This window comes from Mycteria americana, chromosome 8 (assembly GCF_035582795.1).
Source record: "Mycteria americana isolate JAX WOST 10 ecotype Jacksonville Zoo and Gardens chromosome 8, USCA_MyAme_1.0, whole genome shotgun sequence".
In the NCBI taxonomy this organism is placed as follows: Eukaryota; Metazoa; Chordata; class Aves; order Ciconiiformes; family Ciconiidae; genus Mycteria; species Mycteria americana.
Window position 1 is genome coordinate 36,082,088 of NC_134372.1, and position 25,925 is coordinate 36,108,012.

At 45.5% G+C, this 25,925-nt stretch overlaps 1 protein-coding gene and 1 long non-coding RNA gene across 5 annotated transcripts; one reads left to right on the forward strand and one right to left on the reverse strand.

Moving 5' to 3' along the window:
- Positions 1–20: 20 nt before the first annotated feature.
- Positions 21–16,842, reverse strand: LOC142413762 (uncharacterized). Of its 2 annotated transcripts, XR_012776901.1 has the most exons (5): positions 16,684–16,842; positions 15,253–15,352; positions 13,397–13,448; positions 12,611–12,767; positions 21–123 (listed from the first exon to the last, which is right to left on the reverse strand). It is a non-coding gene; the product is annotated as an uncharacterized LOC142413762 (long non-coding RNA). The 2 variants fall into 2 exon arrangements; XR_012776902.1 differs by lacking the exon at positions 15,253–15,352.
- Positions 16,843–17,290: 448 nt separating this feature from the next.
- Positions 17,291–25,327, forward strand: PLEKHF1 (pleckstrin homology and FYVE domain containing 1). 3 transcript variants are annotated; one of them, XM_075510707.1, is made up of 3 exons: positions 17,310–17,396; positions 22,376–22,737; positions 23,024–25,327. In XM_075510707.1, the coding sequence occupies exon 3, from the start codon at positions 23,036–23,038 to the stop codon at positions 23,855–23,857; it is 822 nt and encodes a 273-aa protein (XP_075366822.1). In that variant the 5' UTR covers positions 17,310–17,396; positions 22,376–22,737; positions 23,024–23,035; the 3' UTR covers positions 23,858–25,327. The 3 variants fall into 3 exon arrangements, with proteins under 3 accessions (XP_075366821.1, XP_075366822.1, XP_075366824.1); XM_075510706.1 differs by lacking the exon at positions 22,376–22,737 and having other exon boundaries at positions 17,291–17,396; XM_075510709.1 differs by lacking the exons at positions 17,310–17,396; positions 22,376–22,737 and adding an exon at positions 20,656–21,180.
- Positions 25,328–25,925: the final 598 nt, after the last annotated feature.

The window sequence follows — 25,925 nt, forward strand, 5'->3', positions numbered from 1 at the left end:
TTGCACTTGGCCTTGTTGAACCCCATACAATTGGCCTCGGCCCATCGATCCAGCCTGTCCAGGTCCCTCTGCAGAGCCTTCCTCCTGTCAAGCAGATCAACACTCCTGCCCAGCTTTATGTATCTGTGAAGTAAGAACAACATGTGTTAAAGTTGTTAGACCCAAGTTATTATTCTACCTGGTACCCAACGTTCTCTGAAATTAAATCCCTTGGTTTCCTGTGAGAGGCCAGATGGAAAAATAAACAAAGTGGTAGAAAGCATAAATCATAGCAGAAACTTTCTTTTCAGGGCAATGACCTAATTTTAATTTTGCTTATAGTCTTCAGTGTAACATCTAATTAAGACATCTGTTAAATGCCTATAATATTAAGTTAATAGGGGGAAGCTAATAGAACTTTATTGACATAGTCCGGTTAATTAACATCAAGGGCCTTTAATGGATGTCTTAAATAGACATCATTAATGGGAATGCCATACAAATTGGAATTAGGCACAATCATGTTTCATTGTGCTGTGAAGGACATACCATATTCTACCATATGGACACAGAGATGAACATGATACAACTTCCCATAGCTACTGGCATTTCCATTTTTTAAACTATTTCAGTGACCAAAAAAGACAAATGCTGCCTAGCAGTCCCTTTCAATAAATAATAGCAAGGCATTCATTATTACAGTGAAAAGTGCTGAAGAGATGTTCAAAGGTCTCCTCAAGGTAATCCCATGCTAGTAGCACATAAAGACAGATGACAAATGAAGAATAACAAGCAAGCTGAACAGCCAACGCATTCAAGACGTCTTTACTGCAGTTGGTAAATCACCTGAAGAGGCCTTTTTGTAATGACTCAGTGAAGTGTTCCAAACAGCCCCCATAAATCACTTAAGCTAAATCACTCCCGCAGACCGCTGGTATCACCGTCTACCCATCAGCTCCTTGAACCAAACCCCCGTCCCATCTGCTTTCTCCAGAACACGGCTCTGTGTTCATCTTTCACTACAACACATTAAACTCCCCATTGCTTGAGAAAGAACTTCCTTAGAAACTGGGTAATGTGAAAATGACTGCTCACCAGTCCTCCCCTGCTGATTCATGACCATTCCCCATCTCTTCGTTAGCTGAGACAGTAAATACTTAATGGATTTAATATTAGAAAATTGGAGAACTAATCACAGCTGTCTCTAATATGCCTCTTCCTTCTTATGTTCAACTCTGAATTGCATGCAACAGAGACACGTTTTTCATAATGATTTTTATGCCTAAACTCTCACTAAAGAAAAGGCTAACCGGGGAATAATGAACAGCAATGAACAATATACTGTCTCACTATGGTACACACATTTCTGCTTTCCTATTACTATGTATGTATAATATATACAAAGACACATATATTTATAACTAATCTGAACTGAAACAATTGTAAACAATCCAGTTACTGAATTTCAAACATTTAAGCAAGAACGGGAAACAAACAAACCAACCCAATAATTTCTGTTTGAAACCTCAAAATAATTCATTGTAGGAAATGCTTGAAATTAAAGCCAAGCACATCCAAGAAAACACGCAGAATTTTCTAGTTGAGGGGGTTTTTATACTTCCTCTAAAAGATGGATTACACACCAAAACAATGGAAACCCCCAGAAACCACCTAGGACTCTCCTTGGGAAACTCTTAATATTAAATCACTGAAATCACAGCAGCACGTAGTTGACATTAACTCTATATATTCAAGCCACCCAATGTTTTAGAGAAGCATAAGAGAGAGCATAAAATTCTGATCCGGACCAGAGCCTTTTTTAAATGAATTCTCAAGTGTTGGACAAGTTCATCCCTCTGGCAGACTCTCTTTGTCCGTTTTAGTATTTCAGATCTGGGAGGACGTGTGTCAGTGTGAGGTTAGAAATAATTTCTAAGCCTCTTACAACCTTTGACCAAGCAACTCTTGTTAAACAAACTTTAAAATAATTTGGAATGGTAACACATAGTCCTTAATAAGTAGCTGCATTTTGCAAAGGAGAAGTCCTGGCAAGGGCAACTAGTATTTTTTACTAGAACAATGCCCCTATTAAACTGCAAAAGAAAAGGAGAGGATATGGCTATGCCAGGCTGATATGATCTGGAAAAGGAAGCTTCTTGTTCTGAGGTGTGTACATAAAAGGTAGGCAAACCTGGCTTAGCTATTTTCACCATAATTTGCAAGTCACAGGTTTAGAAACCTTGACTGGAAACACTGGTGTTGTTTTCTAATAGGAAGAGACGAAAAAATGGCATGGGGTGAGAAAGAGTACAGAAGAAAAAACAGACTCCGAGTTCAGACTGAATAACAAAGGGAAGGAGAATCAGTTTGGTAGGGGAAACAAATCCTGCAGAGAAAAGCTGCAGGTATTCATTGCTGGGACACTGGTAATTCTGCAGACTTCCACTCTTCTAAGGAAAAAAGATACTCCAGTTTTGCTACAGACTGCAAGTGTCACACACTAACCAACTGGGGGCTTTTGGTCCTTCTCCACATTGGCACTTTTTCTTTACTTCTGGTATTTATAAAGCTTTTATAAAAGATTTAGAGATAACTTTTAACATTCTACAAATAAATATGAAGGAGGCCTTGAGAAGTGAACAAAAGCCACAGCATACCAACTAAAAATTATAAAAAAAAATTAAAAAAAAGTATTGACCCACCTTTGTCTCACACTCCCCTTCCTTAATTCTGTCATTCCTAACTAACTCTAAATTGGTAACTAACTCCAATTCTGAGTCACCTTCCCTACAGCGTGTGATGAAAATGTATTCTTTTGGTAAGGCAGAAATCTCCCTCAGTGTACTGGTTTAATTAAATTAACGAGTGAATGTGAAAAATAGAGGATCAAGCATCCACTGCTGCTGAGAGGAGCAGTTACATCTGGCAAACACAAACCTCCTGGGCTGCAGAACAAACAGTACCTGGCACTCTACCTACAGATGGGTTTTGACACCTAGCTCTGCACACTCTGCCTGTTGGATAGGGATTACGGAGAACTACAGAGAACCCAGCAACATTTAATACTGAATTAAGAACTCTCCCTGTTAAGAGAGCGCTCTGCTGCCTTCTATTATTGTATTAGCCAGATAAGGTACAGTACCTTACAACCATTAAGAGGAGAAAAAAATTGAGTATACAATTGACTAAAATGACATAACATAGCTTTGAACCAGGATGCTGAAGGAAAAGGCACAACCTAAACTTTATGGTCTATCCTGCCCTGGTCCCCAGCCTATTTTTAGGCTGTTACTTTTTTTCATTCTGCTAGAAACTATTCCTATAGCACCTAACTATTGCCAAACAACACTGATTCAAAACAAGTTATTTTCATATACTTTCAGGCGCTGACCAATCTTCTAATAACCATCACCTTCCATAGGCAGCTAAACAGCACGTTAAAGATTTGCAGTACAGGCCTGTTAATAGAAATCTCTTCCTGGTGTATTAGTGAATAAATTCAGCCTCATTTCTTTCAGCTCTCAGAATGAGCTCCTAGCCTCATGACGTATGTGCATACTTTTGACTGAGACACTAATCTTAAAATATACAAAAATATATAATAACATAGTTAGAACATTAATTATAATATTCATATAATAGTTTCTGGGAAGTATGATATTACCAGAAATGCCAAAGGACTTTGGCTTGACCTCACGAATTTTAAATCAATAACCAAAATTGAATATAAATGCTAAAATCCTCATATGCTTGTTAAAGGCAAAAGTTAAGACTTCAAAAACAAAACCTCAAGCATGACTGCACTCACTTGGCCATGAATAAGGCTTCTCAGCTGAGCCCCGTGGCTCCAGGGCCCCAGGCTTATAGCAGAATGCCTAGGGAAACGTGCTTGTTGTGTACGTGAGTCCAGCTGCCAGCACAGATCTCTGACTACAAGCTCCTTGGCCATACTCTAGTGTACACACAGTATCGGCCCCAAAATGGTCTCCACTTAATAGCACTGTTATTCTGGGAGGGAAGGAAAAATAGGATTATGCGCTCCTTGTAAATGTTAAAATAATCCCATAAATCTGAATAAAATGAAATTTTTTTGGTGAAACTGTCTGCAGCACCCTGCCATGCATATTCTTCCTCTAAAGGATTATTTCAAAATTATGGACTCAGAAATGTTCAGCTGCATAGTTCTTGGGTGGCTGAGGTGCTCACTGAAGAATTTAAATGATGTAATAGCTATTGAACACCCCATTATATGGCTGCCTAATTAATGTAAATGATAGTTATGTCTCACTCACAGAGGATTATTTTACACGGAGGAAAATCTACTCATTGCCACAGTAGCCATTTCGATAGTTTTTATAGGAGCAGTTGCATTATGGCTTCATTGAGTAAAAGGTAAGTAGCCGTCCTAAATAATGAAGATTGAAGGTTTAATAGTCCCAATAAAGAATCCTGCAGGTTTTTTATTTCAAAAATTAGAGTTTGATTGCAAGCATATGATAATGAGAGGGAAAAGAGCACTGGCACATGGAATCCTCCTGCAGCCCAGGCTCCTTGGGAACTTCCACTTCTTCTGCGCAGAAATACAGAAGAATAAGGACAGAAAAGAAAATAAGCTCCTCTTTACTTTTCATGACAGCGTGTCCAAGCCGCAAGCCTCTCCCTGTGGCAACATTTCAGTGGATAAGGATATGCTGGATTGTGCCTGTTATACTTAGAAGGCTGACATTACTGGAACAGCTGCATATGGCTGATCACGTACACACAAATACCCTCAAATAATGTGAAGAGCCTGGCTTAGACCCATTTGAGTGATGATATGCAGACATAAGCCAGCCTTGCAAACTTGTCTCAAAATTGTAGCCTATTACAGCAACTCTTTTTTGCGAGGCAATAGTCAAGGGACTTGGCATTTCTGTTACGAGACCCTATTTCCAAGGTTATATATCAGAGATTATAACAGCTATAAAAATTCAAATGAGATTTAAAACTTGGCATGAGCATTCTCGCTTGGGATCTAGTATTTTTTAAGCAAATCTCTGCAGGAAAAGCTAAAAGTTTACTTGTTCCGCTTGTTATTTTAAGTCTCTATTGCTACATAATTCTCAATCTAGATTCTTACGCGCTCCCCACCGCAGTACCCAAGTAATCTCTTTCACAGCTGCATTTTCAGAATGGCAGTTTGGAGCTAGGACAATTGATTTGACATTTGTTTCTCCGAACAGCAAACTTCCAAGAAGGGTTTTAAAAGAACTTCTGTTCCAAGGCAGCCACTTTTTTCAGCAATAAACACCACATGTGTTTTAGCAAGTAAAAAGTGGCAACAACATTAACCTGAATTATGGTAACAATGACTACAAAACAAGTTGGCTGGGGATTTGCAAACACAATCTCCAGATGTCTGCAAAGATCGGATTTATCAAACACACTCCAGGCAGGATTTGTTGTGGGCTTGTACTTCCTAATAAAAGAGGTCTGTAGTATTTATTTACTGTTAGTGTCGGTGAAAGGTGCTACCCTTGTGACATCTTTCAGAAAGGTGAGTATAATATAGGTTAAATATAATATAGGTTAAATATAGGGAGGGGGAAAAAAAGATCGTAGGAATTGGAGGCAGCCTCAAGAGGAAACCTCAGGTAGTGCCAAGGGGAAGTCCAATGCACTCTGGCTGCAGGGACAAGTTAGAAATGCTAAATGCAAGCCATGGAGGATGCAATCTTATTATATCAACACAGCCTGTGGCCATTTAAAATGCTTCTCTCTGTGTGGGGCCTTAAAAGCACCACACTGATGAGTAAAGGCTAGTTCTACCTCTGGTTTCAATCCACAGCCTTGCTGCTGAGGCCATGATGAGAAACCCTGGCTATTGGTTAGTTTAGGGATCATTTTTGTAATATGATTCCCTGCCATGCAGGAGCTGGACTGACACCAATGCACTCTTTCCAAGCAGGTCTCCACACAACCCTCCCCACAGATAAGTGCTGCATGCAAATAACTCACCATTTGTGTTAGTGGAAGAGTGGCACAAGTATGGGCAGAAGCAGTGGGGCCATTAGATTTATGTTCCCTCACCTTCATTCTCACAGTTCTGCCGTGCAGTAGTTTGGACCGAAAACTAATGCTTCATACAAAGAATATAGGGTCCCTTATATCCTAGGCTCAATATCCAGGGAGAAAGAGAGACATACTTACATATGTACACAGAAGTAAAATAAGTAAAACACATGATCCATATTTTTAATCTTGCATTTATAGTGCAATACCTCCTATTTGCAATGACTTGTGAACAACAGCTTTAGGACAGCACTGCATCAAGATAATTACTTCTGTTTAAACCAAAATGAGTTACTAAGGTGAACAGATTGAGTAATCAAGCTCAATTAAGCATGCGCAATATGCACTGTAACAACATTCACTGTTTGGTGAAGTGATAAAACAGCTTTTTTTTTTTTTTTTTTTTTTTACTTCTGGCAGTGTACCTCAAAGAACCGTTCATACCTACTTCTACCCAGCTAGCTTTTCTGTGAAGATGTATCATGAATTTTAGCTACTTTGCCAAAGATATTGTTGGGGAGGGGGAAACAAAGAAAAACATCCTACAGCTACAAGCAGGAGACAATATTAGCACCTACACAGGCATCAGGCTTCGCTGGTACAGTCCACGTTCTGATCAAACATTGTTTTTGTGTAGGAGAACAGTGTCATGCCTTGGAAGACAAGCCACTTTTGGGGCTACACACTTATGAGAACGTTTCAAAAGACAGTTTTCTTCCCATGCAGCAGAATGGTTTGTAGCTTCAGGAGAACTACATTAATGACTTGTGGCTTGGCTCTGAGGCACAGGTATTTTAATTTATTATTATTGTTGCTGGTTTTGTTGTTGCAGCTAACATAAAAATGCTATAGAAATCTCACCTCCTTCTATGCCGAGCGACACATTTTGCTTTGGTACCAGAAGATGGAGCCACATGCTCACAGTTTTAAAGTGGTTTTTTTTTTTTCCCTGTTCTGACAGAAAAACCACCCATGAAGCAGACAGTGCCTAGAAACTGCTCCCTTACCTTACATGAACTTGCCTTTTTACTGCATCTATGTGTACTGCTAATCTGGTGCATGCATTACCTTATGTCAGCTGCCTTTCTCAGATGTTTCCATAACAACTGAATTTTCCTTACTGCAAATATATTTTCTGAATTGCCTACCATGTCAAAATGAAATCAGGAAGCAGAACCAACCTAAGCCAGGCATTTCCAACTGCTAAAATATCACATTTTTCATTTCCTTCATGAACTGATATACTTTTAAAGGAAATCATACATGTCCCAGAACCATCAACGTAAGACTCTCAACTCCTCATCTTGTTAAAAGGCCAAATAAAAGTAGATACAATATCATGTTTACTCTGTGTCCTGAAGCTTAAAAAATGTGTGCTCAGATGAGAAAATAGGCTAGGTTTGTACTCTGCAAACCCTTCAGCACTGCTGCAGTCACTCAGAGTAAGCCACGCATTTGATGCAACCGAGGCATGCCTTTGCCCACCCCAGCAGTATGCTGCTGCCCAGAGTGACTGGTTGCACAAGGCAGGGTACAGTTGGTTTTTCTCACTCTGTTGAAGGCCAATTGTCCTGGTTTCGGCTGGGATAGAGTTGATTTCCTTTCTAGTGGCTAGTGTAATGCTGTGTTTTGGGTTTTAGTATGAGAATAATATTGATAACACGCCGATGTTTTGGCTGTTGCTAAGCAGTATTTACACTGGTCAAGGGCTTTTTTTTTTTCAGCTCCCCATGCTCTGCCAGGTGCCCAAGAAGCTGGGAGGGGGCACAGCCAGGATAGTTGATCCAAACTGACCAAAGAGCTATTCCATACCATATGACATCATGCTCAGTATATAAAGCTGGGGAAGCAGAAGGAAGGGAGGGACATTTGGAGTGATGGCGTTTGTCTTCCCAAGTAACCATTACACGTGAGGGAGCCCTGCTTTCCTGGAGATGGCTGAACTCCTGCCTGCCCATGGGAAGGAGTGAATGAATTCCTTGCTTCGCTTTGCTCGCGCGCGCAGCTTTTGCGTTCCCTATTAAACTGTCCTTATCTCAACCCACGAGTGTTCTCACTTTTACTCTTCCGATTCTCTTCCCCATCCCACCACGGGGGGAGTGAGTGAGCGGCCACGTGGTGCTTAGTTGCCGTCTGGGGCTAAACCACGACACCAATGAACCCCCTGTTCTGCTTCAAAACCTACTTGCCAAAAAAAAACCAAAAACCCAAAATCCAGTGGGAGATGCTCTACCATGGCTGCTCCCTCAGGCCCTGCTCTGGGCAGCTCCCATCCACTGCCCTGCAGATGCATCCCACCTGTAGCAGTGCCACTGGCAGCTGCTCCACAGGCAGGGCAGGCAAGGAGCATTGCTGACCCCTCCCGCAGCTCCACACTGAGCAGTGGGACACGGCCGGTGAAGTCTGACAGCAAGTCCACTAAACCCTGCCCCTTAGCCAACAGAGTGTGAGCTTGTCCTACTGCATACAGCCACCTCCATGATACATTAAGATGAAAAGAGCCTTTGTAAAATGACATAACACCTGAGGGGAAGCGAAACTCTTCATGAAAGGTATTAAAGCCTATTAGGGCTTTCCTTTGTTGGCTACTTGCTCTGTGTCAGCTGTATGAGCTGCCAGTCCTAGAGAGTCAGATCAAAGCAAGATAATGGCATTCCTAATAAAGCCAGCAGAGATCTTTCAGGTAAAAATGTTTATTGTTCAAGAACACTGTCAGGTCCTTTCATGTCCTTTCCTCACCTGGCAACGTCCCAAGTTACTACAGAACTGTTTTAAATACACAGACTTAATTATTCTTTTTGCCACTCTTTCAGACTGATCCCAGGCAGCAGAGGCAGGCAACTAGTTTCACTCATTCATTTCCTTAGTACAATGCCGTAACCTCTTTATAACAAATCCTCCACCACAACACTTAACACCTCTCTAATGGGACAGTAAAAATGAAGTAGCAAAACGTTCTAGCAAAGTGGTTCACCAAACAAAAAATCATTTTTATTTTTTTACAAAATCTAAATATGGGACAAAGCATGCTGCCTCTATAACCCTGAATGCTGCAACCTGCTATCAGCAGTAGATATTCACATGTGGCTTCAGCTCCCACCAGTCCTTGGGGAACCACCACTTGATGGGGAAAACCAGAAGGGTGTGTGTAACACTGAGTCAAGCCCACAGCAGGTGAGACTGACATAGGTGTCATCCTCTATCCAGAGCTTGTGGGTACCACAAGAAGGCTTCAGCACGTGGAACAACTAGAGTAATAGTTACTATGAATTCTCAGCTTTTATTTAAAAAAATTGTACTTGCAAGCTTCTCTCCACCAATTAAAGGCACCTCAAGTAACAAATCTGAAGAAAATGTTACACAGACCCTCTTCCCCCACATTTACTTCAGTGCTGTGTCCATAAACCCAATTACAGCTTTGGTTGCCAGGATTTCTGAGCAGTCTCCAGCACCCCCTGTATGATTTTTGGACAATCACTTAAAAACTTGGATTTGCTTCCTTTGCCTGTAATATATGAAAAATACTCAAAGTCCTCAGGGGAGCACTACATTTGGGAATCACTCTGGGGCTATGAAAGCACTCTGTAAAGGTGTAAGGGAACGGTGGGTTGGGATGCTGAGGCAGGACAACCCCTCAACAGGAACAAAAAGGACTTTCATATTCTTCCCATCTGCAATCTGGGTCCCTTGCAGAGCAGCCACAGCTGTAGCAGTGGTCCCAGTCAAACTGCAGGAAGTGGAGACATTTCAGCCACGCACCCAGTGCAGGTAGAGGTCAGCTGTGCGGCAAAACCACCAAAAGTGGCCGTACCATGTATCCACCAGGCTTAATCTGCATTAGACTACAAAACCCACAAAGGACACCCGGGCAGCATGTGTATAGCATGCTAGATGTATCTCAGATAAGTCACCTGCCCTATTCGTGCTCTCTCTGCCCAGAGAGAAATGGAAATCCCAGACAGAAATACAGGATTCCGATTGAAGATTTGCACTGAAACAACGGCAAGCTGAGGAAATCTCCAGGAGGAAGCAGAAAAGGCCGCACTGTTGATTGACTATTGTGTCTGCAAGATGGATGAGAATTTGAACTCCTTTGTAAGGAGACCAAACATATCACTTAATAAAAACAAGGCATCCTACAATGAACCTCTCTTTCCCGTATTTATTCCTCTCTAAACACAGCAGTGCACAGATTATAGGAAATGGTTTTACATTTAACTTCAACCCCAAGTGGTAAAGAAACGGATTGTATCTCTCAATGTAAATTTGCATCTACCATCATTTAATGGATGTTTTATACATGCTATGTACTACTGTGTTTTTATGGAAAGGCAAAAAAATTACTTGGGAATTTGTTTTTAATTAAGCAATAAGGCTCAATGGGGTACTGCTATCATGCAATAAAACCACTCCTGGGGTGTTGTGAGGCATTTGGTCCAGATGAGTGCTTCAAATCACCCCCAGATTGTGATTAGATGATTACTCCCTGGAGTTAATATTAGATGGTTCTCTCTAGAGTTGTCTTATTGCTATTATAAAAAGTCTTCAACATGGGGAAACTAAGTATCTTTTGTGCTTGAAGAAGATGAAGTTCGCAGTTTCGACTGTTGAGTGGCTGTCTGAGCTGTGTGGGTCCCATAGATCAATTCACCTATTTAGCATGCATGAAAGATCATCTCAGTGCATTTCTTTGACCCAAACAGTTTTACAATTAAGTGGCTTTCTTTTTTCTAGGAGATGGAAGGATATAAAGAGCAAACAACTCCAAAATAAAGCAATCCCAAGACAAGGCGCTGAGGAATTTGATTCCGAGATATGTATTACTGGCTTTATCTTTTTGTAGGGAATAATGAATCCTAATCGCTATTATGCTAATTGTATTAATGAAGGCTAATGCATGCAGTAGTGGTAAGAGATTCTCCCAAGTTGGGTGCATGAGGAGGTACACGGCCTGAGGCATTTGTGGGGGCTCCCAAGCTAATGAATTCAAACAGCCCAAATGGTACAGAGCCAAACTGCAGTGCCGTCCCCTGCCTCCCCCCAGCTGCTCTTCAGGGTTGAGGTTAGAAAAGAAATAATTCATTCTGAGAAAAGACAAAAAAAGAAAAAAAACAACCAGAAAACAAAAAACCAAGCTTCCTGCATATTTCAGTATACGAGTAAGGGAGAAATCTCAGGAAAGTATTAACTCTTGCAGGTCCCTTCCACTCCCAAAAAGGCAGGATGGTAGCACATGCACGTGGACAATTTTTGCTCAGCCTGAGCTGAAGTACAGAGCAGAATCCTCAACTCCTCCTTCAGATGTCCCTCAACAGCCCACCACACACCTCCTACTACACAAAATCCTTCTGGTTTCTCAAGGAGGCAATAATTTTCACACTTCACAAATTAAGGTGTGATCCTTCACACACCCTCTGCACCCTAGCCTATGTCACATCTCATACCCTGCACAGCCCAGGCAGCAATACACTCTCTAAAAGCCGATAAGCCTCTTCCACCTGGTAAATCCCCATGGTTCCTCCTTCAGCTCGGCACCTCTCCATTTAAAGATCCAGCATGCCAATGGATGGGGATCCCAGCCAAGCTGAGGTTTGCTCTCTTGGTTTCCAGGATGTCAGCAGAACACCTTGGGGGAAAAAAAAAAAACCACCACCACACTGCCTTTCTGTTTTCCCTTATGTTTGAAGAACATGAAAGGAAACAAGGATTTCCTTTTTTTTTTCCCTTCCCCTCTCACAGCGCTCTCTGCAATATGCACTCAATGTATAAAACTTCCCCAGGCAATCGCAGCAGATGCCTTCCTACACAAAAGGCATTGACGTGGGGTAAAGGCACAGGTCCCTTTACAAAGAGATTATTTTTCCTTTCTGAGCGACACGCACACTCAGACTGGGCAGCAGTTCCAAAGGAAAGAGACCAAAGCATGTTCTTCACATAAACAGAAGCTATATCCATGGGCAAAGCAGGGTTTATGAATGAAACTTTTATGTCTTTGACTAATCAGTCAATCATAGGTGAACACATATACATCTTTTTAAATTAACTGATGATTATCACACTCTTGTTCCCTGTGCTTTTTCCCCACTTTAATATTTGAAATGCCTAATCTACCTAAGTTTAGTGTTTGAAATATCTAATTGTTCACCATGATTTATCTTGTGCAATAAAAGCACACTCTGAATACGAGATCACTGTTTAAATAGAATAGAAATAGTAGGAAAAGAGTTCAGATGAAGAACATGCACAGAATGATGTTATTCTGGAAGGAAGGCTGAGCCCAAAAGATGCTGTACACTCTCACAGCATGTTGCAAAATGCTTTCAGCAGCTTTTTTAGACACATCTCTTTTTTTTCCACATTAATTTCATACATTTTTCCTCTAATATTACACCCCTCTCTGCACTGAATACCTGCACCTTCTCACAGTTCTGGCATTTCATACTCCCTTACCTCACCTCTTTCTCACCTTCCCCTTTCGTATTTCGACTAGAACCTGCTCCCATCACCAGGGAACACTACTCAGAAATAGTGATCTGGCAGCACACCAAAACCTGCTGCTTGTTTGTCAGTGTGTACTCACCCATCCCACTCCTCTGAACAGAACAAACTTCTTCTGAGCTTTCCCTGTTGTATGTCCCCGTAATAGGCAGCTCTTGGGTGCAACCTGGAGAGTCACGGCAACCGATCCACTTGATCAATCCACTCCAAAAACAAACATGAAGCTCATGCTGTTAAGGCTGAAAGAAAGCATGGGTTAGTGATGCAACCTGAAAAAACTGAAACTGGGTAACCTGGATTAAAAAAACCAACCAAACAAACAAAAACTTTTCCACTGAAACAATGCAACTCCTTCCTTGCTTGGACCTGCTAAATTTTCAGCTACGAAACACCCTTGCTTACCTTCAACCCAACAGCCCACATGGGAGAAGCCACAGAGCTGTCACGGGGCACGTGGCGTTGGTGCTCCACGAGGCAGGGAAAGGGCTGCCAGTGTGGGACAGTGGGGGTGTTTCTGCACCGCAAGGCATGGCGCATCCTGGCAGCAGCAGCTTCCCACTCACCACTTCATACGCCCAGTGCCAGAGGTCCAGCGTGCCCTCCTGACATCCACCACGTTCCCACACACTCTCCACTTGACCCCACGAGCATAAATCAGTGTATTTGGTTTGCTTGTGGTTTTAAGTTTCAAGTTTTATCACATCTCCTGCTCACAGTATACTCTATCATGCAGAATGGTACACACTGATGACATAATGTATAGAACATTTCAATGACAAAATACCCCGAGTATTTTACAGTTAAGAAGGGGGATATAAATGGAACTACATATTACATGCTGATCCAAAACAGAAATTAAAACTCTTACCAAGCTTTGGATCAGATCTTCTAACCACTTCCGTGATTACAGTTACAGACCACTGTGAAGAGAACAAGCTATTAAAACCAAAATTGGCTTAGCAGGGAAACCCCTAGCATTTCTCTCTCCCACTGTATGCTTCACCACTGCTATTTATCACTGAAAATTAAGAAGGAACAAGCAAAGTACCTTATGCCTTCACAGCACTGAGATCCACAGACAACTGCCAAAGCTTAACACAAACACCAACATACAGCCTAAAGATAAGATGGGTTTGAACCCCTTCTCGTAGCGCTGACAACCACACATGTCTTTTACTGGGGAGAACACACTGCCTTCTTTCTTCTTCCTAGAACCCAACCAAGAGCAAATAATTATTATGTATTTATACACAGCATTTAAATTTAGCCTCTGCTGTTACCTGCTTGGTCATTATTGGTTGTTCAAGACTTCAGTTCCAACTCTACCTAAAGGCCATGCACAGCATTGCACACACATGACCAGGAGAACAGGGCTGAAGGTCTGAGCCAGGGAAGGGCAACACATAGCAAACACAAAGGCTCTTATGATGCAAACTTGCAACTTCAGAATCTGCAAGTGCGAGTGGTTTTGCGCTCCTTGCATATGACAGCTTTTGCAATGATCACTGAGGTTTCTGAGCTGGGACATGACCCTGCAGTGAGGCACATGGGGCTATGAGTCAGGAGTTCCAGGGGCTGTTCCTCAGCCTCCCAAGTGATTCACTCTGAGCTGGAGCCTGTTGCTGCTGAAAACAATAGCAAATAACCCACTATTACTATTTCAGTGATCAAGCTGCATATGACCATATGTAACTCTCCAAGTTTCTGTTTTACTCTCTGTGAGGAGGGTACAAACCCTCACACAGTTAGCAGAATTTATGCTGCACTTCAAGATCCTTTGAATAAAGTGCTGCACACATGCAAAGCACAGCAATGCCATTGTAAAAACAAAAGCACATTGATTGTGTATTAGTTCCTTATGTGAAAAGCAGAGGAGCAAGCAGGTCTCAAGGTTGATTTCAGGAATACTTCCATCACTCTGACAATCATTTTGCGGCCAGGCTCCTAGGAACAACTCCAAAAGTGGGTAACTTCCCGCATGTGGGCAGAGAGAAGTCCTGAGGACGCAATGACACTCTGAAATGGGTTTGTCTGCCAGTAGTTTCAACACATGTGGACTAGTGATATTTTGGAAACTGACATTCTGAAGTGTCAGTCTGTACGGACAAAGCCGAGCAGGGCTCCGATTTCTGCCCCGTCAGACTTGGAAGCACCTAATTTCTAAAGCACGCAAATGATGCTGGTAGGGCTTCAGAGACACAAATCAATCACAGCAGTTCATACATTTCTAAAATAGGCTGATTACTGAATCCACCGGGAGCCAGATCAGGCACACATTCATCCCTCCATGCACACCACACTCTCACAGAGCATAGGACAGAGGTTATTCATGCTTACAAGTAACCCGTATAATGAACACACATTGACTTATTCACTCATTAAGTAATAGGAGTATTCCAAGCTCAATTCAATAAAATCTCCACAGCTAAAAGCTGTCTTGTCCACTGATGAAATGCTCCATGTAGTCAATTAATTAAAACCACTGCCTATCCTAACATCGCACTGGGTTCCTAACATCCCAAACTGAATATCAATATTGAGTTTTATTCAAAATAATTTTATCAAATGCCTGTTCTTTTAAAAACATGCACTAAACACACACTGAGCTCAGAATTTAACAGATGTTTTTGTTACTATTATAATCTAATCTTTTCCTGCAGGCTGCTGTTGTAATTTTGCCATTAGAAGATAATAAAAAGCCATTTTCTCCCCTGCAGAGCTTACCTTTGGCTGACTCAGCTGAGCAGCTGCAGGTTCCTTTACTTGCTTTGAAATTATTGCATCCCAGTTGGGCAAGATATTTCTGCTACTGAGAAACAAGTGGCTTTGGAGAAAATGCCAGAGGCAACAGATCAGATAATGCAACTGGAGGAAGGTAAAGAGACTTTAAAAGCTGGTAATTTGGGCTGCAGCTTTTTCAAGTGGTCCCACAAATGTTTCCCTTTTACAGCCAGGAAAAAATAGCTCCTGAGCCTGCCTATCAAATAGTTCTTAAGACTACTGGTTAAACTCTGAGTTTGTATCTCAATAAGGCATTCAAACAAGGATGTAACAGCTTCCAAAACAGCCAACCAACCAACCAAAAGTCAGCTCTCAAGTGCAACTGGGTAATACTGACTGCATGCCCAATGTGTACCTTGAGGCTTCCCTTGCCTCATGCAGCAGTTGCCTGAACACACCTCCACTTCTGACTGAAGAGGGAGAAAGTAGAAACAACCTTCAAATCCCAGGCTGTTTGGCTAACCCAATGCTATGTATGGCCGACACGTAATCATTACTGCCCAGGTGAGCATATTGATTTATTTTTCTTGTTGTTTCTCAAAGTACTACATCTCAGTGATAAAGACTATGATTAGGATAACATAGAATAATTTTAGCACACAGGGAAAAAAAACAGTTTAAGAGTAATAATCTATGGCTGGTTAGATTCTGGCAGCTAAGACAAACCCTGACATATTTAGTTCAGCGCTTTGTATATTTACAGCTAGCTTTATGTAAAAAAGCATTTTGTCGAGGATTAATTTCTAAGTTGGGCAGATCTCCCCAGAGCTAGAAGACTGCTTGCAAGGCAGCCAGGATGGAGACGGCTGGTGTCCGGGCTCAACGCAAAACAGCTCCCAGTTGCAAGAACTGGTCTGCAAAGGCTCTGCCTCTCCTTCCACTGACAGGCCACTCGGTCCTGCTCTCCCACAAGGACAGAAAAGACTAAAAGCCCTAGCAATAACCTAGCCCTAAAAACACTAAAGCCCTAGCAATAACCTGAAAACCACTGCTCAGCCCAGCAGCCTGCCCTGGTGAGCGCTCTTCTCCCAGGTTTTCAGAATTCTGTTGGCAACCCAACGGCCCTCTCTGTAACCCTCCCTCGTACACTGCCAGGGAGCCATGTACTGCAGTTAACTTGGTCCATGTCCTCATTCATCTGCTCATTCATCTGCTCATCTGACACAAACATGAAGTACGAAGAAACAAGGTCCTGCGGAAGCTCTCCTGACTGCCCAAGCACTTTAGCTCTAAAGCGCACCACGAGCTTGCCAGCCCACATTATTATTACCAAAGAAAACGAAAACCTGGGGAAAAAAAACATTTCTAATACCTTGACAGGTCCATCAGTTCCCATTAAAAATAGAAAAGCTATTACAGAAAGTGAGCAAGCACCTGAATTATAGATCAGCGCAGGCCCGGGTAGCTGGGGGTTGTTTTACAGTGCCGGGCAAGAACCAAAGCTCAGCTCACCCATGCCTCCGGCCCAGAGTGCCCGCAGCGGGTGCGAGGGACGCCCAGGGCCTCAGCTCACCCGTCCCACCACCCTCACGGCACCGGGGAGGCACGGCCACGGCAGAAGACGCCCCCGCGTACCAGCCCCTGCGCTGACAGAGCATTGCCTGAGGAGAGGCGGCAGCAAAGGCCCAAAGGCGCCTGAAGGGCCGCACGGCCCGGGCCAGCCCGCTCCCGAACGCTGAAGGCCGCGGGCGCCGTGAGGCAGCCCCGGAGAGCGGCGAACGAAGGGCGCGAGCAGCAGCAGCAGCAGCAGCAGCAGCAGCAGCAGCAGTGCGCGCCCGCTCCGGCCCTTCCTCCGCGCAACCGCGCGCCCCGCCCCACAGCAGGGAGGCCGCGCTCGGGCGCCCCCTGGCGGCGCCCCCTGGCGGCGCCCCGCCCCGCCCCGCCCCGCCCGCCACCGCCTGCTCCGCTCCGCCATTGGCCGCCGCCCCGCGAGGGGGCGCGGCCCCCCGAGCCCGAGCTGCGTCCATTGGCCGCCGGGCGTGGGCGGAGCCGCGGGAGCGCAGTCCGGCCCGGCGGCGGAGCTGAGCCGGCGGGCGCGGGGCGGTTGGGGAGCGCTCGCCGGAGGCGGCCGGGGCCCTTCCGCGGAGGTACAGGACCCGGCGGCGTGGCGGGGGGGTCGGCGCGGCGGCTGGGCGGGCAGCTTGTGCGGAGGGGGAGAGTTTTGGAAGAGTGGAGGGTTGCCGCCGCCGGGCCGGGGCGGCGGGAGGGGAGCGGTCTGGCGGCTGCGCTCCTCTGCTCCGCTCGCTGTAGGAGAGGAGTGGGGGAGGCCGTGCTCGCCGCCGGGAGGGCTCGGCCCTGCGGGGCCCGCGGTGAGCCCTGCCCGCCTGGGACCTGCGCCCACCCCCGGGTCTGCCGTCACGCGTGTGCGGTGCCCCGCTCACGGGGGGGCCGGTCTGGACCGAATCACTGCCCGCCGCTGTGCAGCACCCTGATGTCTGTGCATGGCCTGGGCGCCGGCCAGAGTGACGATTTATTTGTTTTTGTTAGAAGGGACGCTTAAGTTACCAAGTTTGACCACGTACCCAAACCACAGAAATTGATCCCGTTGCGGAGTTGTAAGAGGAATCCCCCGCCTTTGGCCACCCGTCTCTTCTCAGGCGTTGGGGGAGATGGAGAATTCATCTCTTCCCTTGGTGATTACCCACCCTCACTGGCAAGCCTGTGTATGTCATTTGTCATGAGCCTGAGCCTGTAACGGGTGGCCTGACCGAATGCTGTTACGTTAGTCCTGTCGCCTCCAGCTCCGACGCCTCAGAGCTGCTTATGGAGGTCTGTTCCTTATGGCCACTCACCAGGTTGACACTGATGAGCGGCAGAGTGGGGAGCAGGAGGTGCTCGTGGAGCTCACTGAGGATGTGTGTGTGCACAGAGAGCGGGGGAGAGAGAGGGGGTGAGGCTCTTCTTTGAGTTTCAGGTTTTCCTTCCTTCTGTACAAAGCTGCTTGGACACCTCTGAGCCTGGGTGGCACGTGCAAGAGCCACAGCTGAGCTTGGGCTACCAACTGCTGGTTTTGGTAGCATCCGTCTGAGCTCCTCAAAAGCCATCGCTCAGCTGTCCCCTTGCTCTGGCCCTACACGCCAAAAGTCCTGGGCATGCCAAGCAACAGCAGCAAGCAGCTCAGTAACTCGGCTAGTCCATATCCCACAGGGACTGGTGGCATTTCTCAGTCAAAGGCCTAATGTGACAGTCATTCCCAAAACATACATGAACTGAATCGGGTTCCTCATGAGCACAGCTGGAGGGGAATTGCCAGAGCCTGCCCCCCTTGCCCCCAGTTGCCCAGTAGTTACAGCATGCTGGGAAGGAGGGAGAGGCAAGCTGAAATTCCCTCGGGCAGGAAAAGGAGAGGAACTATGTTTTTCTTGCTCTAAATGTCTGCTCTGGATAAAAGGTGGCTGTGTCCTGCTTACTGTGCTTGGCGAGGAAGAGCTTATGCCAGCCCTAACTCCGGGAGAGACTTGTCAGCTGAGCAAAGCAGAAAGTAAGAGTAAGAGAGAGCTGCAGAGAGATGAGGCTCAGGGCATTTTCTTCTGGCAGACCCCAGCAGTCAGCTCTGCTCTCTGGTCCATCTGGGCATGCCGATACTCATGGACCATCCCTTGTATGTGGTATGCATGAGGTATGCAACGGATACCAAGACAGTCTGTCCCGTTTGACAGCAAGAACGGAAGAATCAGGTAGAACAGCTTACTACATTGCTACGCCTAAGCCATAGATACATACAGACTTGAAAAACATACCCCAGGCTCGCTGACCCAGGAGCTTAAATTGAAATGCTTTGCATGGCATGCATCAACATGGCTGTTTATAATCACAAGTGAACAAGCACTCATTGTTAAAAGATGTGGCTTGCTTACTCCTGGACCTGAGTGCAGAAAAAAAAATACATTTATTTTTCTTTTTTAATATTAGTCATATTCACTGAGTTATATATTCACTGCATAATTTGATCACATGCAGAATAAACAGATCTTGACCAAAACAACCCCAAACTTTGCCAAAAACTCCTGTGAAAAGTAGCACATCAGTAAAGTGCATCTTCCCCCTTCGTTTCAACTGTGTAAGCTTCTGCCGCACATGGTGCATGTACGTACGTATCACTTGGTAATAAGCACCATGACCCTGCTGACCTGACAGAGCAAATTTGAACAAACAGGAAAAAAAATATTTACCAAAATGAATCAAATAGGTTAGAATTTATATCCTCTCATCACTGTTGTTCCAAAGGGAGAGGCTCCCAGTAAAAGAGACTATAATAACACTCAGCAGCTATCTATATTTACCAAATTTACATAGTACTTCCATTCCAAAGCCAAACGGAGTATTATTTGCAGTGAGTCACAATTTTAACATGAAATCGGTTTGTATGTGGTTACTCAAGCTCAGCACTATCTGGAACTCTGGGCAGGATTGATCCCATGTGGTGGGATGAGGCGAGTCACCCTTTGCAGATGGCTGTTTCTCCCCCCCTAACTGAAAAGGGAGTGTGTAGGGGGATAGAATTAGTTGTCCAAGTCAATGGACAGTAGGTGATGTGAATCCCACCCCTCCTATTTTTTTACTGCTTAGTATGTGTATGTGCTGTTCTCCAGTCATTTACACCTGAGGGAAGAGAGATGCTTTTGCTTCCCTGGAAAAACTCCTTCAGAAATGCCCTGGGCTAGAGCAGCAGCTGACACTTTTAGTCTTAGTAGGGAAGATTTTCCCAGAACAGAGTTAGCTTTTCTTTGGTTAACTCCTGGCATTTTAACTAGGTAACAAACCAGAGGGTGGAGGAATAAGGATATACCCCGCAGGTGGAAGTGTGATGTGTAATGAGAGCTCACGTTCATTTCTTTCGCATTGCAGGATTGTGTCCATCCCCTGTCCAGCCCCTTCTCTCTTTGCTCCATGCAGCAAGTCCAAGAGCTTTCTGGCCTATGCAGGGGCCCAAATCAATACAACAGCTAAAGCTTTCATGGCAGGAGGGCTTGTACTCCTCTTTGAAAATGAGCTTACATTTCCTGGCTCTTTGCAGGCATGGTCTTTATGTCTGACAAAATGTTTTCATTTCCACTGGGATCTGGTACACAGAGATCCTTAGACATAGAGTCATGTCAAGTACCATATTTGCTTGAGAGGTTGGACCATGCTTCTAAAATACATAAAATAAAAGAAGCAGGCTAAGAGCTGGGGCTCCGTAATCCAGAAACATGAGGAAGCGAGACTGGTGGGAGCAGGATTAACTGCTTTGGTTTATCCCACTTGGTGTTGCTGGTGCCAAAAATTCTTGACAGTATTTTGTTGCATTCACAGTCTTTCCGCACCAAACTTCCCAAGCTGTAATTTCAGGGGTTTTTTTCCTTTATTATTTTGTGTGCTCATTTTGCTCTTTCACTCAAAAGCTCCTCATCCAAGGATTTGTTTATAGGAAACCCTGAGAGACCACATCCCAGGATAGGCGAGACTGGGTATTCATAGTCCGGGATTTTGGTGTTCAGTTGTGGACCATAGTTTGCCCTGCCTGTTTGTTCTTCAGTCTAATTTGTGTATTTAAGAGGGAGAGAAAAAAACACATGCTGTATTGTTGTAATTCAGAATAGATTTGAGTGTATGTCCTGCAGCAGAGCAGCTCTCTTCCATGCACAGGTCCACTGGGGCTGACAGATCAAGGAGGGGAACGGAGCCTTTCTGCTCTCCTGACGGCAAGTAATAAAGGCCTTTACAAAACTTCTGCATGTCCGTACTGAAATAGCAGGCTGGTTGGGGCATTACTTCACCTGCTGCTGATGGCGTCAGGCCCCTGGATTCCCCCTGTCTGGCTGCAGCACGGCCCCCGGTCGGAGCATTGCAGTTAATTGTAAATTGCCCTCCACGCTGGAGAACACACACGTGAGTGGATATGCTTCACACTGTCCAACTCTGCCAAATCCATTCTGGTGCTTTGAGGCCCTGAAGATACACATCCTTCCAGAAGGAAGTTGGAGGTCTTGGGATCCTCCCTCCAATTTGAGAGAGACCCTGGGTTTGTCCTCTTGTAGTACCTTGTCAGCTTGTGTTCACCTTACCAAGTTGGTATCGAGATGATCCCAACAACTCTTGGGAGGTAACTCTTGCCATGGAGCAGACAGGGCTGGTGGATGCCACGCTGGCATTCTTGCAGGCTCAGGCAAGGCCCCAGCTGCTGAAGGTGCTGTCTTCATGGTGAGCAAAAAAACCCCATACCTGCCGTCACAGAAGCCAGCTCTTCAGGAGCACTGGCCACACAACGCTTCTTGGTGAAAGCTTCTTGGTGGAATTGACCAGTTTTTGTCAAATAGCTCAGGCGAGACACAAACGGCATGGAGCAGCCTTGAGCAGCAGCTCTGTGGTTTCCTTTCTAGCATACCGAAGGGGTGATTTGGGGTGAAGGGCAAGGGAAGAGTGTAAATCACCGTTGTCCCAAATACACAGGACCAGGCATGTTCTCCTCCTCCTCTTCCCTTTCCCCTCCAGCCTCCACGGCTACAGGGACCCTGGATAAGGACAGGGAAAATGGTGGAGAGCGGTTCTGCATTAGTGATTCGATGAACTGCTAACAGCAACCAGGGCGACACACGTCCCTGTGATCTTGGAGCTGCCTCGTGATGGCTGAGCTACCTTGCTGGAGAAGGAAATGACTCACGTTCCCATGGCCGGCCGGCCTCGGGCAGCACCCTTCAGCACAGGAGGGGCTAGGTGCAATGAAAAATTGAACTTGCAGCATGGAGCGCTTTCCTTACTGCAAACTACCAATAGCAAAACATTTGCTATTGCTTCAGAGTTACCCTTTTTTAGGTTTTTCTATTTAAAAAAACCTCAACAGACTATCGAAACCCCAGCTTGTATGAGAAAGAGGGCGCAGAGGTGTGGGGAGGGATGAGCACGCTGCCTTCCACTTCCCCTTCAGCAGAGATCAGACTGTTTTCAGAATGATGTGTCTTGTAACTGGAAGCACTGGCAGCCCCAGCGTAGCTGGGGTAATGGAGGAAGGGCTTGGCTTGTGTGGGTTTATTCACAGAGTGAGTGCTTTTTTCTTTTTTTTTTTTTCCCCTTTTTGTCACGCAAGGAGGACCAGCGGGAACAGGCAATACCACGCTCTGTTTTGTTCCTGCCTCAGCTCTGGCCCAAAGTGGCAGTGGGTTGCGTGTGTCTGTAACTAATCCTTGAGAAAGCGGGTGTGCAGTCAGAAACGGGAGGCTTGCTCCCAAGACCACAGATCTCCTCCCTGAGCCTGCAGGCAGCCCAGCATCAGTTAGCTCCCTGCTGCAGCTGCACTCCCTGCTGCCAGCGCCGAGAGCGACAGAACGGGGCAGGTCCTGGTACCTTTCAGCTGTCACAGTACGGTAGCTCCTGAGCAAGTACTTACACCCACATAAGAGCGGGTTCAGACCAACCAGCTTCCTTTACTGTGGGCACACAGTTGTACAGGTAAAAAGCACAGCTGTAATGGAAGAGCTGGCTCTGCCTTCAAGAGCTTCCGTTGCTGCAAACTGAACTATCCCAGTATAGACTGGACTGTTGCAAAGTGGGGTCAGAAAGTTTGAAAATTTATTTTAAAAAAGTAGCAAACTAAAGTGAGTAGTGGTAATAGGATTACTCATACCTTCAGGTTGCATTAGGAGCATCTCACCTGTGCATATGTTTGCTACTCAGTCTCACCCTGGTGCAGATGTTTGCAGCTTCACCATTTCCCTCTTTATTTTCCTCTCTTCAGAGCAAGCTGGAGATGGTGGACCATCTTGCAAACACTGAGATCAACAGCCAGCGCATTGCTGCTGTGGAAAACTGCTTTGGGGCTTCCGGACAGCCCTTAGCCGTGCCGGGAAGGGTCCTTCTGGGGGAAGGGATTTTAACCAAAGAATGCCGCAAGAAACCAAAGCCTCGCATATTCTTCCTTTTCAACGACATCCTCGTCTACGGCAGCATAGTCATCAACAAAAGGAAGTACAATTCCCAGCATATCATTCCCCTTGAAGATGTCACTTTGGAGACGCTGCCAGACACCTTGCAGATGAAGAACCGCTGGATGATTAAAACCTCCAAGAAGTCCTTTGTGGTTTCCGCGGCCTCCCTCACGGAGAGGAAGGAGTGGATCAGCCATCTGGAGGAGTGCATCAGGCACCTGCTGACGAAGACGGGCCGGCAGCCCTCCACGGAGCACGCGGCCCCTTGGATCCCAGACAAGGCGACGGACATCTGCATGCGCTGCACACAGACCAAGTTCTCCACGCTCACCCGAAGGCACCACTGCCGCAAGTGCGGCTTTGTCGTCTGCGCAGACTGCTCCAGGCAGAGGTTCCTGATGCCCCGGCTGTCCCCCAAGCCCCTGAGGGTCTGCAACCTGTGCTACAGGCAGCTTCTGGCAGAAAAGAAGAAGGAGGCGGAGGCAGATCGCAAGCAGCCGGAGCCGATCCACTCTGCCATCCCGGGCTACGAACCCTCCAGCGGCGATGACAGCGACAAGTCTGACGACGACAAAACTGACCAGTGGCCAGCAGACACAGAGTTTTATACCTCAGAAGTATCCTGGTCATCTTTCCATAGCTGACCTCCTGGGGAGTCAGTGGCATTTAGACATTGGGAAGCCAACTTCTGGCCTCCAATGCACGTCCTTCTCGATGTTTTCTCTGGAGGCCTTGCCTAGGAAGGTGGAGATGGGGTTACCCCTCTGAGAATGCGTCTCATACCACGTGAGCACAGAGAGCAGCAGCTCACTGCAGAGCACAGACTGGGGCAGAGACCTGCGGCTCAGCCTTGGCCAAACGAGCTCACCCTTCGGTGCCTTAGTCTTCCCGTCTGCAAAAACAGAGCAATACTAACTTCTTTTCTCAAATGCTTTGAGATCGGCTCAAAGATCTCAAAGGAGCAAGAAATCCTGGAGTTAAACACGCTTGCCCGCTAGCGGTGCACTCCTCTGTCATGGCGAGGGGCACTCCGGATGCCGTTTTCCACGAGCACTGCATCTACGTCAGAGATTCTCATTGCAAGCGTGCCAGCCTGAGGGGATAGCCACTCATCCCTGCACGGTAAGGCCGGCACGGGCTTCCATTTCTACACCCAGGTCTCTCAACTTTGGAAACACTAAGGAAATGGTGCTCCGATTGCAGGGAGCTCATCCAAGGCTCGGTGTGAGCAGCCTTAGCAAAGCGCTGGAGCATCCAGCTCTCTCGCATGAAAAGAGGCCATTTTGGTGGTACCGGGCCAGGAGGCAGGAAGGAGAGGGGAAAGGGACAGGTAAAATTATACAGAGGAGTGAGATAAGGAGGGAGAGACTTACCGCAGCTGACTGAGCTAACTGCAGAGCCCCAGATCTCAAAAACAGGCAGTTCCACCAGATTACCAGCAACTTGATGAACTCAAGCCTATCAGGTAAAAGGATAGCCCGGGGAAGACTTGTTAAAAGTCTTGAAAAATCCAGGAAAATGCCCCAAATTAAGATCCTATGAAGTACAGCACTTCACCTTCCACTTCCCTCCCGAGCAGGAGCCCAAGGCATTGAATGCTCACTTGTGGGCTCACCTCATGTCTATCAGTCTCACGAGTCCAAAGTTAAGGTCCCTTATGTACTTCCAGGATTGGAGCCCCAGACTTTACAGTTAACTTGAGATCAACTTTAAAGTTCAAATTAAGTTAGAAATCAACCATGTTTATTCAAGTATTCTCTAATAGTATAGCATGGGAGTAAATATACTGAAAATCAGACAACAGCAATTGTTTTGCAGCAGACATTTTTACAAACTCCGTTATTACTTTTAGTATATTTTTGTATTGTGTATTTCATGCTCTTGAAAAGGAACATGGCTGGGAGTACACTGCCGATGTTATAAACCGTTTCCTTACCATGACCTGCTCCAAACAGTATATTGCCTGCCAGATGGCCAGACTTAGGGTTTTTTAAATTTCAGTTCAAAGTAATCATTCTTACTGTCTTTTGTAAACTGCTACTGTTCCAATGAATTTGTATCACTTGACTGTGTGTGAATAAAGATATGGCCAACAGGAAGAAGCCAGGAAAATATGACAATAAAGCATGTTGTTATTTAAAAAGAGTCTTAAACAAGAGCTGGGATTCAGGCCCGGCCAGCCAGCATGAGTTCTGACTCCTCAGCTTTGGGGCGAATGCTGTGGGTTTCTATTTACTGTTTCAAGGTAAGCGCGAGTGAAAAAAAAATTGCCAAATCTGATGCTTCCTTTCTATTTATACCATGTTACTATCTGACCGAGTTTTCCCAAGTCTTTTGCAATCCTCTGCAGTAGTCTGTATTAATTGAAATGGTATTTTTCTGGTGGGGCCACAGCTTAGAGTGGGTCAACAAACCTTATGACCTAAGCAGATGTTTTTGGGTTTTAAAGCAGTAAGTACACCGAGGTCTGTTTTTCCCATCCCTCTCCAAGCTTAGTTCATAACTCTGCGCAGCAGTGACTGTTTTTATAATGCCTCCCACCCACCAGAAGGGTGTACGTGCTATGCAAACAGAAAATGACCTTAAAAATAAACAGCCATTAGAACGGTTCACAAGCCAAAAAAAGCCCAGCCGCTGAATCCACGTCCATAGCTGGCGTTCCAGTTCCCTGCTCCTGAGGTGAAACTCCCGGTTTCTTCCTAGTAACTGGCT